The 18,330-nt window shown below is 36.8% G+C and overlaps 1 protein-coding gene across 1 annotated transcript in view; it reads right to left on the minus strand.

Moving 5' to 3' along the window:
- Nucleotides 1-11,533: 11,533 nt before the first annotated feature.
- The window catches only part of LOC150077030 (zinc finger FYVE domain-containing protein 1-like), a 102,057-nt gene continuing 95,260 nt past the window's right edge, over nt 11,534-18,330 (minus strand). The window contains exons 12-13 of the mRNA XM_090386672.1: nt 16,530-16,643; nt 11,534-12,017 (exon numbers count right to left, since the gene is read on the minus strand). Coding sequence (XP_090242798.1) covers nt 11,779-12,017; nt 16,530-16,643 — 353 coding nt within the window. The 3' untranslated portion in view covers nt 11,534-11,778. The remainder of the gene's footprint in view (nt 12,018-16,529; nt 16,644-18,330) is intronic.

Here is an 18,330-nt window from a genome sequence, read left to right on the forward strand (position 1 = left end):
CACAAAACCAAAAGGCTAGGAATAATTCTCTACATTTGAAGCCGAAATTACTGCAATTTGGATTGATAGACAGAAAATAAAATAAGGAAACTTAGAAGTAACCAAAATCAGAAAGACAGAAAACAGACTTCAAAAACAATGGCCAAGAGAAAGTGCATGAGCCTTGTTATCCGACGCTCTTTAGGTAAAACAGGATGGTGACAACACCCCCCTTGTATACCACGCTTTCCACATTTACTTTGGAGAAGAGCCAAAAGTTATGTTTAACTACACCATTATGTCCACACTTTGCTACATGACGTACTCCTTGGATATCTGTGGTGTTGATAGCACTATTAGGCAGGTCAAGAGCAAAATAAACCCGTAAGAGAAAGAAACCCAAAATACAAACAAGCCATGGGACTTTTATAAATCTCTCGGAACATGCAAAACAAAGTTGACATCACTATTAGGGACGTATAGAACTAATTGGGAACGATTTTATCAGGTGGTTTGCAATAAATTGGACATACCTCTCAGAGATTTTGTTCTTCGAGATCTGTAGTGCTGAAAGAAGGTCGAATACATTTTCTTTACTGATACCCTAAGGTTGGTAGATCAAAGCGAACAGCATCTGGTGCGTTCACTAAATTTTATTTTTCAAGCGAAGATTAACGAGAAAAGTCTATGAAGAAAGTTTATTTGCAGGACGAGGGAAGGTGAAAGATCAGGTGTCAAGTTTGTGTTTGTGGATGGAAAAAAGTGTGTATTTATACATTCATTTATTTGGAAACTGTAATGGGTTCGTTGGCCCCACTCAGACAAGGGGGAAGGATACCTACGTATTGTATTTTCCACTAAATTTATGCTCATCGGTTCAAAGTTCAATACGGGTATAAACTGGCGTCTTTTCCTTTCAACCTGCCCATCTGTTCGACAATCTCCATGCCTTTATTAGAAGTATAGACGGCCATGTTTTGCTAATTAAGGAACGCGCACGGATTGGTGTGTTTGGACCCAGAAAATGATTACATCAACAACCTCCTTTCAAAGGTAACAAAATCCCGGCGAAATCTCGTTTTAACGTGCTTCGGCTTAATACAATTTTAAGATTTAAGGATTTAAGCCCTAAAATTAAAGTTGCCCTCCCATAGGGAGGGCAACTTTAATTTGTTTCGAATTAACACGTATTTAATTTAATATATGTATTCGGAATTACTTGGCATGCTTTTTCATTCTGAACACACAGCGCATATATCTTTACAGATTTTGAAATCATTTCATTGGTTATTTAAGATAACAGTTGTTGTTGTTATTGGGTTTTAGAGCATCAGCGACTAAGGCCATATTGCTCTGCGTATATTCTGTAAATTGTGTGTTCTGAGGTCGATTTTCTCTTTGCTAGATGAAAAACTCGAGTTTCCGGGAGAAAACAACCATGCTGCCCTCGCCAGAGACTGACTAACTCAACCATGTTGTGAAAAAGGCCCATAAAAATTCCTCATGTCATCGACAAGACTCAAACTCAAGTCTTTTCCACCCAGTGTGTCTGGAGGACGGCGATTCTACCAATTGTACTTACTACCCACGAGAGTTAAAGATAAGATGAGACGCATTCTAATTCTATTAGAAGTGGAATGGCTTGTGCGTCCTCTATAACTCAGATGAATCTGAGTTGTAAAGGACGAACAGGTCAGAAGAAGGCTTCACTAACTCTGAAGAGAGTCGCTGAATTACTTACATTCAGAAAATGGAGTCAAGGATCCACGAATCAAGAGTTTTCTATAGGGAGTGGTTTCCATAGTGGACGGGTTTCTCGGGTGATACATCGCCCATGGAATAAAAATATTGGAGCACATGTTGCCTGTAAATACCATCCAGTCAGAAAAAATGTACCAAATGAATTTTAAGAAGTTTGTAGAAGTCGAAGGATCCGGTAAACCGTTACTAAGGGATACTCATCAATAATAGTCGAGGATGTAAAGGCAACATATATCAACAGTTAAAAAAAATGAAACCAAGTTGTATGGTGTGATGACTGTACTTCGTAATAGTTTAAAATAAGTACACTGATATTATATTAATGTTATAGTATAAAGTTAACAAAGTAGACGGTCACACATAAACTGATATAAGTATAAGCCCTCCCTGACTTGCTGCCACAATGCATAGCGCATTATTGACCACGACGTCTAAATAGACGCCAGCATTCATGGTTTTGTCCAAAAAAACTAATGATCCCACACCAAACCATGAAAAACAGCACATAACTATCACTCTACCTCCACCAAATTTCACTGTTGGGACGATACAGTCCGGCAGGTAGTTATCTCCGGGCATCCACCACACCCAGGCACAACCTACAGAGTGCTAGACCATATGAGAATTATGGTCCGCTTCATGGTTAATTCTAGAAAAAATTCTCGGACATGTCTGGGAAAATATAGACACATAGTAATGATAAACAGTGGCTCTAAAAATTATTTAAAAATGAAAGAAATAATTTATCAACATTTTTTATGATTTCCAGTGGGCTTTTGGATGAACAGTTTTCGCTATTTAAATTATTTTGCTTATTCTTTACTTTCCAAGCTTTTATTATTTTGTTTAATTCCTGAGCATTCATCTTTCATGGACAAGCATGTTACCTGTGCAGTTCAATAAACTACTTGATAAACTTTTTAGACCTTTTTAAATTTTATCTACTTCAATGCAACAAAACTCCCCTTTAGTGTAGGTTGCTATTGGAACTACGCAAAATTTATTTGCCCTCGTGGTTAGCATAGTTAATATAATAACCGTCCTACCCATACTGGGGAAAGACCTCAGTATGAATCCCGTCAATGATACGAGGAATTTTTATGGGTCGTTTTCACAACTTGGGGTTTTCATCCAGAAACTACAAATCGACTACAGAACAGATATATTAATTTAAATGTATATTATATAATACAGTATAATGCAATGTAAGAAAGCCACGAACCTTCTTAGCTCCAATGGCTGCATCCGGATGGTAGTATTACAATGATAAAATAAATAAAATACCGAAGTGAATCACCCAAACAATAATAATAAAGTTTGGAGATGTGATGGTGTAGTTTTAATGATTTTAAAAGGATAAAATGATCACCCCTCGTTTAATTATAAGGACCATTGTTCTTCCACATCGTGTGGAAAGGCTTGAATTCAAATCTCAACATAGGAGCAATTTTTATGGTATTTTTTCAGACTGGGACTAAGTTAGTCGACTTCGACCTAATGATTATAGAAGAAGAAAGCAGGGGTTTGTTAAAGGCACGATAAGCTATTGTGAGGCTGTCACAAGGGGGCTGGATGCAGCATAAGCGTAGCTATTGATGCACTTAAGGGAAAGTTTTTTTGTATATAAGTTTTCCTTTAGGTCTATCAGTAGAAATTGAATAGAGAATTAGACACGTTCTTGAAGCTAAACGTAAATAAGGAGCCTGCTGCTGATGAGGTCTATCCAATTATATTAGAAGCAACAAAAGAAGTAAACAGTCCTTTAGCCAATTATGATAGCATCCTTGGATTCGGGAAATGTACTTACATATTTCCAGTCTTGTAATGCAAGACTATGTAGATAGGAAAGAAGTTATACGACAATCACAGCTGGTTTCATTAAGGGACGATCTTGTCTGACCAAATTGATTGGACACTAACAAAGGAACTTGTAACACGTAACAAAGGAACTGGATATAAAAATAATTTTGACAACATATACTGTACTTAGATTTTAAGAAAAGCTTTTATTGATACTGTTACACACAAAAGACTGCTGTACAAATTGGAGTAGTATGAGTTTAAGGACAAGTTGCTGGTATGGATAATGGGATGGTTGAGTGGGAAAAGACAAAGAGTGGTTATCGATGGGCACTGCTTCTTGTACAAATGTTATTAGTGGTGTCCCCGGGATTCAGTATTGGGTACGTTGTTTTCAATATTTATTAATATTTGATGTTTAATGGCTTGATACCTAAGTTCGTAGTGATAGAAAAGTCGGCAGGGTGGTTAATGGCAGTAATAAAAAATAAATGACATATGGGTTTGGAAGTGTCATTTAAAATTGATAATTGCAAGTATTGCGTATTAGCAGTAGTAATCCCAGAATAACATACAGATTGGATTATGGACCTAGGGGTAATTGTACAGTCCGGGGTAGCGTTCTTTGAGCAATGCAAACAGCTGATGGGTTTTGTCAACGATATACAGAAATTTTGCCAGCAGGGACAAAGAGGTGATTATCCCACTGTATAAGGCAACAGTTTGAGCGCATCTTGCACATTGCATGCAGATCTCGAAGCCTCATTAAAGGAAGGATGTGAATCTATTGGAATGGATGTAAAGAAAAGCAACAAGATTAGTTAAGAACACCCGCGAGGAGATCTGATTGAATTACGTAAGGCTATAAATGGATTGAGCAAACTAAATGCTGATGCATTCCTACTCGTTTACACGCAACATAAACGAGGTGATGTTAATTGAAAAAGAATGGCTGCAATATAGGTGTCCAAAAATATGCTCTTAGCGAAATAATTATTAATTGTTGGAACAAACTTACATCTGTTGTTGTTGAAGTGGGTAGCAGGGCGGACACTTGGGGTGCTCAAGTGAGGCACTTGCCACAGGTGCCACCTACAATAGGCGCTGATAGTGTGCTACTGCATATGTGTGTTAAGACACGGTATAAATTAGGCACCGTTACAAGGTTTTGCCTCATGCACCAGAAACACTGGGTAGTTTGAATAAATTTAGGTCTATCAGTAGAAATTGAATAGAGAATTAGACACGTTCTTGAAGCTAAACGTAAATAAGGAGCCTGCTGCTGATGAGGTCTATCCAATTATATTAGAAGCAACAAAAGAAGTAAACAGTCCTTTAGCCAATTATGATAGCATCCTTAAATTATTAGAGGAGACGGAGAGATGTTAGCACTGCTTTTTGGTTGATGCTACATAAGTTTGCTTCATTTGCCACTACTGATAATAATACCGACTGAAAAATGTCAATATTGGAAGTTGTCCCAATGGATGAAAGGATAATTAACAAGTTTGAGACTGAACTTATAAGTGACTATTCTTTTGAATACTCCAAGGCTACGAGTGGGAATTCTACAACGCTCCGTAGTTAGTCCCATTTTCTTTCTGCTATTCACAGGCCATTGTAGAAATCCTAGTTCATCTGATTATTCTTTTCTGTCACAATGCATGGAGCTGCAAAATGCGACTGAAATTTGGGGCTGTTGTTGTGGTAGGATTTTAGGAGCATCAGCGACAATTATCCATATTGCTCCGTATATATTGTCTGTGAATTGCATATGTTCCGAAGTCGATTTCCCGGTTGCTGGGCGAAAAACTCTTTTCTGGGAGAAAAAAACATGATACACTCGGCTGAGGCCGACTGAGCCACGTTGTGAAAAAGGCCCACAAAAATTCCTCCCGTCATCGACGGGCATCGAACTCAGATCTTTCCCATATGGTGTGGGACGGATAGCGATCCTACCAACTGTGCTACCCATGCGGGTAAAACTTTGGCTATTACTGAACGAGTTTAAATTATTTGGGACAGCGAGTTGTCTTGTAAATTATCAGGTAATGCACTCCCACTTCAGACCGCAGGGTAAAATTGTCAAGTATAGGATAGTTTTATTGGGGAGGGGGGGGGTCTGAGAAACAATTTGATTATTGTGAACATGAGTTAACGTAAACTGTATTACTTAAGTATTAACATAAACGTTAATACTTAAGTAGTATGGCCAATTAATACAGTTCGTCACGCACTTAAAACACTCCAGTAGTTTCTCAAAGTTCCCCACTCGCCTATATAGGTATTAGCATGGACTGCAAGAAAAATTCTGTTATTGTTGTCACGAACGGTAAATTATGTAGTGAACGTCACAAGAACCTTGGGGAGTGAGGAAAATATTATTATTATATGAATGATTCTATGTTCAACATTCGTTATATACACAGGCAGAATTAACAGACTTTTTTTTCATTGAAATACGTTAATTTAAAAATGTTTTTCTTAAATATTGGCTTGTGTTGGAGCAATGCCGAAGTTTCATTCATGAATGTTTCGACAAATGACAGAAATTTAACTGTTTCATGTTTCTATTTTAGGTTTAATTCTAGTATGTAATGCTTATCGATGGATCTGTGGATAAGCATCACATGTAGACTCCTGGCTACTTGATAACCTATAAAAACCCCAAGGGCTCACATCTGGTATGGGTTTGGCACACCCAGGGTCCTGAGCTAGATATCATGATCATTCTTCTTTCTTGGTGATTTCCTTCTACTTTTGACTCTCTCTCTCTCAGGGTAACTCAAATATTGTTTTGGCTGGTAAATTAACAAGCAGTGCAATATATAATTGTTAAACGTCAAGCGTTAATACACCCCAAACACAATTAAAAAAACCGAATATCTTTTTCAATTAAAGTTAAAATCTGGGACCCATCAGGTTGCCAATATCACTTGCATTAACAGATCAATACTACTGCCGAGTTAAGGGTGGGGGAAGGATAGTTTTTAATCAACTGACTAAGCAAACATTGAATTCGAAATTGCTTATCAATGTCAGTTCTGTGGTACCTTTCACACAAATGGAGTTTTGCACAAAGTGGCATGAAACCCGATAAAACTTTCACTATATTTAGGAATTTAGTACTTTGATTTTTAATCATTAATTAAAAGGTAATACCGAACATAATTTTTGAACGGCACCTGTAAGGTTCCGCGTCACAGCTACTGGTTAACCCATCAGTGGTGGCGCCCAGAACGCAGTAAAAAACGGTGGTGGGCCACCTGACAGGTGCCAAACTTTTTTAAAATTTTTGGAAATGTTTTGGCCTTTTATGAATTCTATTTAAATGGTGCTAATATTTTTCTTAATGGAATGGATTGCAGCACTTAGTGTATGTACTTTTTAAATTTTAAAAATAAAAATTTTAAAACGTTATGTATTTTACACTTTTTATTTTCAAAAAATACAAAGAAATATTATTTCTGCTGAAATTATTGGAAAAAAAAAGTTTGACATAAAATAGAAACACCAATCTCTTGTTCCCTTCCATTTTTCCACTTTAAGAGTTAGGTGCATGAAATTTGATACATGCCCATATATTTCTGTTTATTACACACACAGATATTATCAAAAACATTATATATATTCAGTACTATTTGTTACTTCCATTTTCAGGTTTATTTCAAAACTGGCATACTTCACATATGTGAAATTTGGAACTGTATATCTTGCTTACTATCAGATATTCAGAGAGAGTGTTGTTATTGCCTTCACTGTGAAAACAATAATAAATCTTTAAAAAAACAATTAGGGTAAGACTGTAGGTGTTTACTGAACTAATGGGAGAAAAAAACAAACAAACAAGTAACCTGAAACTTTAAACAAATTCAGCATCGCATCAATGCTTGTCAGGTATCATGCTATTCTTCAAGCAAAAAGCCAAACAGTTGCAGACAATGGTAGGTCACCTGATAGGCTCTGATGTGCAATGAAAATTCTGTATGAAAACAATAAAAAAAAAAAAAAAACAGCATGTATTCTGTATGCATGAAAGATGTTTTATTTTATATGAAAATATCCTTGACTTGGACAAGGTTAAAGGGTTGGGCCTTCATAGTCATTAGGTCTGCAGTTGGAAATTCTAAGAAAAGTAATGGATAACTTTCCAGAGTGCACAATTTTACATCATTTTCATACCATAATCGATCAGATATCACAAACAGATCCAAATGTATATTTTAGAAATTCTGTTTCAAATTCTTTATAGGAGTTAGTTATGTTCGACGTTCAACTACTGTTGAAACTTGTGGAGGGTCTACAACAGGCAGTTGAGCTGAAATATGATTTTGTTTCATTTTGGACGATGCAATCAAAGCTGGTTGTTGCAGTATTCTCTGTCTAGCCATTTCAGAAATCAATTTAAAATCCTCAGGTAATTCATTTGAACTCAAATTTTCTGGATTGAACTCTTAAGGAAGTTCTTGAATGTAATTTAATGATGTTGTCAGTCCAGCTTCTTGAAGAGAAATTACTGTAGAAGATTGATGTTGATCAAATATTGAGAAGCAGATTTTATTAAACTGCATTTTTTTTGTCTTATGTTTTTGAACTCGTTCTTTTGTTGACATGGGAGGCTTCTTTGGTGGCTTTGAAGCTATTATTCTTGCATAATATTACTACTGACTACTTACTTTACCGAATCGCATGATTGAGTTGGCATCGTTTAGGAAGTAACATCATTTCCGTCTCTTAGTATGATGTAACATTTTATTCTCATACGCACTACTTTACTGAATCGTTAGTGACCTAGTTAGCATCATTAGTGCCATTTAGAAAATGACATCATTTGTGTCATTTCTGTCTGAAAATTTCATTACCAATTGGTTTTGCTTCAGTCCGAAAATGTAGTAGGTGCCGTCAAAGATGTTTTCACATCAAAAATCATTTCAGACACTATTTTAATAAAAGTTCGGCTATATTTAGGAAGGCAGAAAAAAATTCCAGATTTTTAATCATTGATTAACGGTTAATACTGGAAAGTTATTTTTGAGGATCACCTGTTGGGTCTTTTTCCGCTACTGCTGCATTAAAGGTTAGGATGTGCTGGGCTAGAGGGTTAAATCAATTTTTTGCAATTACATCTCTGGAAGAAAGTTTAACAGAAGCATTTTTCAATATTAAAAAATTTTATATATCAAACTATTTCAATATTTTTTAGTCTTATTTTATTTAGACTTGAATTTATATTTCCATGTTAATTAATTTACTGTTCAAGTTTATTTTCTATAATAAAAATTTCCATTTTTTTGATGAATTTAAAGAATTGGCTGTCATTACATTCAGAAATTATAAGAAATGTGATGCTATTCTAATACGGGGGATGCAAAATTTGAATACAAGTACATGTACAGAAAGGACATTCATGAAAGAAAAAAAAATTATCTGTTTGGCACTACCACTAGGTAAGAGGAGTTTACAAATAATCATTTCAATAATGAATACAATCATTAACCATATTTAACACTCATGCAGGATTGAACTATGGTCCACTCAAATGTATGTCCTACTGCACTCTTATACTTCACCACTTAGCTATCAGGCCTAAGCAGACCTGATAGTTCTGTGTTGAAGTGTGAGAACTTCTAAGCCAATTTGACTCATAAGGATTTGGGAAAACAAAAATTAGAGCAGGTACATGTTTTAGGCCAAAATGACTTATGATGAGTATAATGAACAAGTATTTAGGCAGGCAAATGAGTGGGCCAGCAAATTAGACTATCTTATCATGAACCATTTTAACTTTACAGATACTGACTGAAACTCAAGTTGGCTGCTCACTCAATGGCAGAACACTTCCAGATTTGTTTGTTGGCTTCTTTCCGGGGCTGTCTTTAGGGTAAGGCTGAGTAGGCACTGGCCTAGGGGTGCCAAGGTTTAGGGGCACCAAAGCTGCCCCTCCAACCAAAAACAAAGCCCGCAAAAATTTTGCGCATTTCATGTGTTAACATGTTAAAAACAAACAATATTAAATTTATAATTTATTAATTTGAATAATTATAATTTATAATTACTAATTTTACACGATATAATTTACATAATTATATTGTATATAATTTACTTTTTGTAAGCAAATAAAATGTAAAATTAATCATTCTGAAATATGAAAATCTTTGCATTGGCAGGAGTGGGCACAATCAGTCAGTGTGGCCTAGGGGGCCCATATACCCTTGAGCTGGCTGGGCTGCCTTCTATACAAATGTGTTAGCAGGGCAACAAGAGAAAGCAATATTCTTGACCTAATCATTGACACTAATCATAGCATATTTATGTGGGATTTATTCAAGGAAAGGGAAGGGAAGGAAAGGGTTTTTGCTTCAAATACTAAAAAATATTCCCGAAGAAACAATATTCTTCATAATACTATTTATTTGTTGTTTGTTTGTTTGATATTTGGTTTTTAGGAGCATTAGCAACTAAGGCCATATTGCTCCGGGGATATGCGGTGGTCATTCCCTGACCTTTTCGCATCCTCCATATTTGGTGGTTACGGGCTCAAAACCCAGTCTAATAAAGAAGCGTGTGCTACACACTGCTGCTCCTGTCCACCTGGCTATGGAGGCACCACTATTTATTTAAGATGCAATGCCAACGTTCAGACAGCCATTTCAGTGGGCTTTTGCTTTTTTTTTTTTTTTTTTTTTTTTTTTAATCTCCCTGGTAAATCTAGACAGTATCTATATGCTTGATGAATGGCCAAGTTTTTCCAACTAAAAACTGGGTACATAGCCAAGTAAAGCTTAAAAACTGCTGGGCTAGATAAATTTTTTTACGTTTACATCTCTGGAGAAGTTTAACTTAAGCATTTTGAAATATTATATTATTTTTATTCAGATTTGAATTTATATTTCCATATTAATTTATTGTTCAAATTTATTTTCTATAATAAAAATTTTTTTGAGGTCCATCCAATTACAGCTCCATCCCCACCCCCACACTGTGACATTGCACTTATGGGTAAAAATTATTCAACTAATATGAGCTTATCCAGGTAGGTATTACTCATGTTAGTCACAGCAAATATTTTATAAGAACTCTTTTATCCTGTCAGTTTTCGTTCTTTTAATAGAAGCTTCTTTTTTTTTTCCCTTAGGAATTACATTTCTCAAAGGGGGAAATCCCAAGAATTATTTGTCATGATAGTCTGAAAATATATAATCAAATGGTTTATTGAGGTTCCAAAAGGAAAATATCATATCGTTATCCATGCTAGTTTTGGAAAGCTGTACACAACTGGCTGACTAATCCAATCTGTATTTAATTCTATTTTGTTATCTTAAGGAGCGAATCAAATTTTTGTTTGTCCTAATTATTTTTAACACTGATACATAAGGCATATAAAAGGAAACAATTAAATTTATATTGTTATCTTTGAATGTGCAAGCATTTCTCCAAGTGACATCTATCGGTATATTTTTCTAGTTTCATGTTTCAATTTTCTTTTATTGTAGTTGTAAAAAAAAACAAATTCTTCGATGTGATAAATATTTTTCCTCCTTTTATCCAGGGTAGAATAGTGTCAACACTAGTCGCAAAAACTCATACTAATCACCAATTCATTAAGAAACATTTAAAACAAAAAATATTTCATTTTAATTGCTAATAATTACCACAAACAGCTATAAGTTTTCTGCCTGATAAGCAACATTATGAGTGGTGTGGAAACAACAAGTGGATAAAAATTTCATTTTTGTACTTATATTATTCTGCTTTTACTGTGCACAAAAATGCTGCAGAGTTATAAAAGCAGATTTTGTTCTTTCATTATCTAAAACTGCTGCATGAAGCTGGATGATGATATCACAGTTCTCATTTTTTTTTTTTTTTAAATAACAACATGCAATTTTTCTGATACAGACTTAAAGTACACAATTTAGTGACTTAAAAACCAAATTATGATGTCTACGACTATTAAAAATTCTAAATTGGTATAACAATAAAGGGAAATCTTTGTACAAATGCCTTTACGAGTACAAAACTTAATGGTGGTTTCTATTACATAATCAACTTAAAATTATTCAAAAAAGGATTTTAATTCTCACTGGAATCAAATTTTAGTAAAATATGTAAATTTATAGTACATTTTATATTCAAGACATTCCTTCATTTCAACTGAAGCATGGAAATTGTTGTGAGCTACAGGAATGGCAAGAATGATAGTAACAGTGTTGACACCTCTTAAATCAGACATCTGTTTTAATAATTGCAAGTGTCCTCTTTTCCATTACAGTTCTTGCAAACCCTTACAGGTTGGTAGTAATTCCTGGAAGGTACCTGCTTTAGATACTGAGAGCACGGATCACACACACCATCACCACAAGAGCGACAGTGATGAATACTAAGTTTTGCAGAAAATTCTTGCTGGCACACACAACAGTGAGTTAACTGTTCATCAGGAATCCAGTAATCTGGACGAGCGTAGTTTTTGATCAATCCTTAAAAAGATAAAATGAGATATATTATTATGTGAAGTGCATCAATTTTAAGATAGAAATAAGGAAATAGGTTTTCCAAATAAAAGCAAATTAGGATAACCACAGAAACACAAATTAAACAATAAAAGAAAGTTATGGTTTGCTCGTAGTAGTAATATAAGGTAATCAAAGAAAGATGCTTTAGCAAGGAAATTTTGAAAGTTGAACTATAGTGAGGGTGGACTTGTTTTATAAAAATATGTGTAATGATATCTATCAATCGATTTTGCCTTATCAGCAACAGAAGTCATCTTTTTGTCAGCAATTTTTTTTTGTAATAAATACTGTCATGATAATAAATACATGTGTATTTTTTAACGCTCAGATTCCTAAGCAGGAAAAAAGAAAACAATATATATATACAAAGGGTACTAGGAAAGTTTTGCAATACAGCTTTGTTTATTTAATTTTTTCAAAGTAATTTCCTCTACATTCAATACACCTCTCCATCCTCCGAAACCAATCTTTAAACCAGTTCTGCCAAGTTTCACTAGGGAGTAAAGCACACTCGTTGTCCCAAGCCCGTAGAAGGTCCTCATCACTGGAAAACCGCCTCCCTTTTAGCTTCATTTTCACATGCGGGAACAGTGCAAAGTCGCAGGGAGCAAGGTCTGGACTGTAGGGAGGGTGCTCGAGAAGTTTCAGTCCTGTCGTGGTCAAATATTCGGTGCAGGCTTTGGCGCGGTGAGCTGCAGCATTATCGTGATGGAGGTACCAGGTGTCCATTCTTGACTTTGGCCGCAGGTTCTTCATAGATCCAATGACTTTAGGCAGGCATTGTTCAGTATACCACTTAGCTGTGACTGTCTTCTGCGTGTCCAAAACGACACGTTCCACAATTCCACTCGATTTGAAAAATACAGCTATCATTTTCTTCTTTACAGATCAGGATTTTCTGACAATTACGGGTGTATCGTCATCATCAAAGACCCAAACTTTGTTTTGAGCCTCGGTCGGCAGATCGTAATAGTACAGCCAAGTCTCGTCACCTGTCACGATGTTGTTCACATACCGAGATTGTCCCTTATCAAACTTTTTTAGGCGCCTCCATAGCCAGGTGGGAAGGAGCAGCAGTGCATAGCACATGCTTCTTGATTAGACCGGGGTTCGAGCACGTCACCACCAAATACAGAGGATGTGGAAAGGTCAGGGAATGACCACCGCATATCCCGGAGCAATATGGCCTTAGTTGCTAATGCTCCTAAAAAAAACCAAATAACTAACTAAATAAATAACTAACAAACTTTTTTAACATCTCCCGGCACCAAGTCACACGTCGTGTCATCTGCTCTTCAGTCAGTTGATGCGGCACCCAGAGAGAACAAAGTTTCTTCACGTGCAAATGATCTTGCAGAATCGAACGAATTGCTGGTGCATTTAGGCCCAAACTATCCTCTATCTGTTGGTAGGTCACTCGCCTGTTTTCGGCAAGCATTTTCCTCACAGCAGTAACGTTTTCCTCCGTAACTGACGTTCGTGGCCTTCCCGGCCTCTCAGAATCCTCCAGAGTGAAATTTCCCCTTTGGAATTCTCTATACCACCTGAATATCGTTGTATGATGTGGACAATCATCATCTAGTGCAAGAGTCATTTCTTCTAAGCACTGGTCTATGGTTAAACCACGCACGAAATTATACCGCAAAACTGTCCTTATCTCATTTCGTGACCACGATGCCATCGCAAGCACTTTACACTATCACTACTAATGAATAACTGAGCCCATCGACTTGGCACGGCGGCTACTATGCACGTATGAACATGTCTCAACATGCAGCAACAAGCAGCTTCCTGTGATTCATTGTTGCGTCATATTGCAAAACTTTCCTAGTACCCTTTGTATATATATATTATACTGTATATATATCATCATCATCAGCCATTTTCAATCCACTGCAGGATGAAGGCCTCTCCAGCAACTTTCCAGTACCTTCTGTTTTGTGGAATGGCATCCATTTACTACCCACAAACTCATGAATTTCATCTGTCCATCTCCATTGTTGTCTTCCAGGTTTTCTTCTAGCTCCTCTTGGGTACAATTCTGTTATTTTCTTAGTCTATCTGTCATCATGTCTTCAAGCTGTGTCCTGCCCAAGCCATTTTAGTTCTTTAGTTTTGATAAGAATGTCCTCTACTTGAGTTTGCTGCCTAATACATGTGTTTCTCTTATCTAACAGTCCCAATATATTTCATTCCATTCTTCGCTGTGTAGTTCTCAGCTTCTCTTCCATTCTTTTGGCGAGTGCCCAAGTTTCATTTCCATAAGTCATGGTGGGGAGTATACATTGGTTCATATTTTTACATTTCAGACAAATTGGGATATTGCTCCTCAGTATGTGACTATATTCCCTGAATGCTATCCATCCAAAATTTATTCTTCTCTTAACGTTCAGCCATTTATCATTATTACAGCTAATGACTTGTCCCAGATAAGTATATAATTCCACCTTTTCAATTACTGCTCCTTCAATCATTATATCCCTTTCTGTGGCATACTTGTTCATCATTACTTTTGTTTTAGCCATATTCATCTTTAGTCCAAAATCCTTATTAACTCTGCATAACTGATTAAGGTACCATTCACATTGACTCCTTTCTGCGACCAGTCTAATCTTGTGAAAGCTTCCTCAAGGGCAGCAGTAAACAACTTTGGAGATACTGTCTCCTTGTCGAACTCCTTTCTCAATTTTAAATTTACTATTGTCTTTGTCTAGTCTAATAAAGGAGGTAGCATTCTCATATATTTTCTTCAAAATCATAATATATGGGGTATCTATGCCTTATCTTTCCAGTGCCTGAAACATTGCCTTAAGCTGTATAGAGTCAAATGCCTTTTCGTAATCCACAAATGCCAGGCATAACGGTGTTTTATATTCATTTGCTTTCTCCATTAGCTGTGATATTACGTGAAGGTGACTTGGTTGTCGTGCCGGAGTATAAACAGAAAATTTATTTATTTAAGGTGATCCATAGTTGAGAATCCTATCCTAAAGCCAGCTTGCTCTTTCGGTTGATTCTCATCAAGTATTCTTTCTAATCTGTTAGTAATGACCCTTGTGAACAACTTGTAGATGTGGGATAACAAGCTAATTGGTCTATAATTTCCAATTTCTGATTTATCTCCTTTCTTATGCAGCAAAACTATGATTGCATTATTCCACTCCTTGGGCGTCGCACCTTTTCTAATGCATTTTGTGAAGTCTTGCCAGTTTTTGTGTCATGTCTCTTCCTTCCAATTTTAACAACTCTACAGTAACTTCATCCTCCCCTAGGGCTTTCTGATTCTTCATTTTCTTCAACACATGTTCTACCTCATCAGGAAGGATATCAGGTATGTGTTACTAATTTGCGATCCATCTTCCCCACTGCTGGAATCATTCCCTCGCTCCTTGTATAATTCTCTATAGTAGTCTTCTTTAGCCGACCGGGCTAGCCGAGTGGGTAAAGTACCTGCCTGGCAACCCAAAGGTCGCGGGTTCGATTCCCGCCTCGGGCTTGGATCAAAGTACTGCAAAAACCTTGGGAGGTGCAATATGGCCACAGAAGCCGATGCGCCAACAACTACCAAAATAAAAAAAAAAAAAAAAAGTAGTCTTCTGCTATTTATAAGTATACCATCGCTATTCTTCAGTTTCAGTATCATTTATCTTTCTGTATTACTGCTCTTGACTGCTGATTTAAGTCCTTTGTTTTCCTTAATGCTTGTTCTACTTTTCTTGTGTTAAATTTTGTCCTCTCTGAGTCTCTTTCTAATCGCTTTGCATAACTCAGTATACTCAATTTTCACCTTGTCAGTGTTTTTCTTGCTCTTCATTTGTTGTCTTCGGTTCATCATCACAAGTGTTTCTTGACTAATTTTTTCTTCTTTGGATTTCTTTTTACCTATAGGTTTCTTGGGCTTTATCATTTTCAGAAAGTTGTAATATTCCACATCGATATCTTGGTCCTGAGCAGTCTGCAGAAGCTCAAACTTGTTCTTAAGTGAAAGTATATACTGCTTTTTCTCCTCTTCTGTTATCTCAAAGACCTTTGTATTATTTTTACTGTTGTAAATTATCACTGATGCTAACCTGTTGCAGTATTCACAGGCCACAGTGGAGTAATTGAAACTGCCACACATGGCAGTAATTGAAAATGTACTGAAGCACTACAGAGCAGATACTGCTATCTGCTAGTGTCAGGTAAAGTGTTGGTGGTTTGTGTCAAGCACTTAATCCACTGCCGACTGGGCTAGCCAGGTGGGTAAAGTGCCTGCCTGGCAACCCAAAGATCGCGGGTTCAAATCCCACCTTGGGCTGGGATCAGAGTAAAAATGCAAAAAAAAAAAAACAAAAACTTTGGGAGGTGCATTATTGCCACAGAAGCCAATGCGCCAACAACTAAAAAAAAAAAAAAAAAAAAAAATAATAATAAATAATTAATCCACTGTTGATAACTATGTCTCTCTTAATAAAATTGTAAAATTACAAAACTTACCAGCAGGATAATCTAAAGCTGATACTATAGTTTCTAATGCACTGTGTATAGTTTGACCTACATAACGAGCTGTAACATCAGGAGGTTCTGCTTTTGCATTTGTTCCAGCCATACCTAAAACAATAAATATAAATATCTAATGTAAATATAACTTTCCATATACAGTGTTTATGAAAGGGCTCATCAGACTGGGGGCTTGTTCTACTAAGCACAGAAAAAGTTTATATGATCAGTAATGCTTGGTAACTTGGAAGTAATGCTTCCAAGTTACAGCCCATTTTCTTTTTTCATAGAGTGAATTGCTTTCCATAGAGTAAATACACCTGGCAATAAGTAAGATGAGAAGTAAATCTGAATCATATGTATATCCGATATCACTCTAGATGCATAAAATTTTGGAACAAAGCTGTCTACTTCTGGGTAGACATTAGTCATTCCAGAGTCTTGGTTACTGGATTGGTAGAAGTGGACCAACTTCATGCTCTCCCAATTTAAATCCACTGGATTTCTTCTTATGGAGACACCTCAAGGCTCTTGTTTATGCTACTCCAGTTTGTAATGCATAAGTTCTCCAAGAAGTTGTCAAACATCTGAAAATGCTCTAGTAATTTCTAAATGAGTTTAACAATCTACGAGAAGATGCCTTGTGGCAAGTACTGCTGTTGAAGGAGGCACTTTGAACACCTGCTCTCATGTAGACATAAAGTTCTCATCAGTCACTTACAGTGAGCATTAAATACTTTTCTCATTGGCCCTTGTGGCTGGTCACAGATATTCTCTCGGGTATGACAAGCTAGGGCTTGCTACCTGGGCGCCTCCGTAGCCAGGTGGGAAGGAGCAGCAGTGCGTAGCACACGCTTCTTGATTAGACCGGGGTTCGAGCCCGTCACCACCAAATACTGAGGATGCGGAAAGGTCAGGGATTGACCACCGCATATCCCGGAGCAATATGGCCTTAGTTGCTAATGCTCCTAAAAACCAAATAACAACAACAACAACTTGCTACCTGGAAGTTGAAAATGCCAATGGAACTGATATTCAAGTGACACTCAAGTCAAATGAAATGAATTTTGGTGAAGTCCAGTTGTTCTGTGGCAACCAAATCCTCCTCTTGCACCTTCACAATATGATCAGGGTGTTATTAACCCTGGGTATAACCCTCCAATGGGAGACCCAAAGTGGTGAAACCCATGTCTCTAGAGCAAAGCTCTGGAAACCTCCCTCTCTTCCATTGATGCCTTTCGTGGTTATGATGGGCATCATGGCAAGGTCCAATCTTCCTTACATTTTTCAGGGTACAGCTCTAAAATGGTGTTTGCAGGCTGGCCATTAGATAGTCCACCTGACCAAACTTATTGGCAATTCCCCATAATTTCACTGCCTCGACTCTGCCAGGCCATATTATGTCAAGGAGATGGGTACAACCTTGCTGGCGCCCCGTAGCCAGGTGGACAGGAGCGGCAGTGCATAGCACATACTTCTTGATTAGACCGGGGTTCGAGCCCGTGACCACCAAATATGGAGGATGCGGAAAGGTCAGGGAATGACCACTGCATATCCCAGGAGCAATATGGCCTTAGTTGCTAATGCTCCTAAAAACCAAAATAACATAACAACAAACACCCTTGCTGTGTGTATGCCATATCCAAACATTTCGTTACTTCATACGTCTCCTCCATCTTTTCTTTTCTATTGAATATCTCATTAATTGTTGAACTAATAGAACAAATTTGCCTGTGAAAAGGTTTAAACCTCCCAAACACATCCTCATTCGTTTCACAAATATATGTGGCCTCAGGTT

The sequence above is a fragment of the Mastigoproctus giganteus genome, chromosome 12, assembly GCF_048544385.1.
Source record: "Mastigoproctus giganteus isolate SK-2022 chromosome 12, ASM4854438v1, whole genome shotgun sequence".
Taxonomy (NCBI): Eukaryota; Metazoa; Arthropoda; class Arachnida; order Uropygi; family Thelyphonidae; genus Mastigoproctus; species Mastigoproctus giganteus.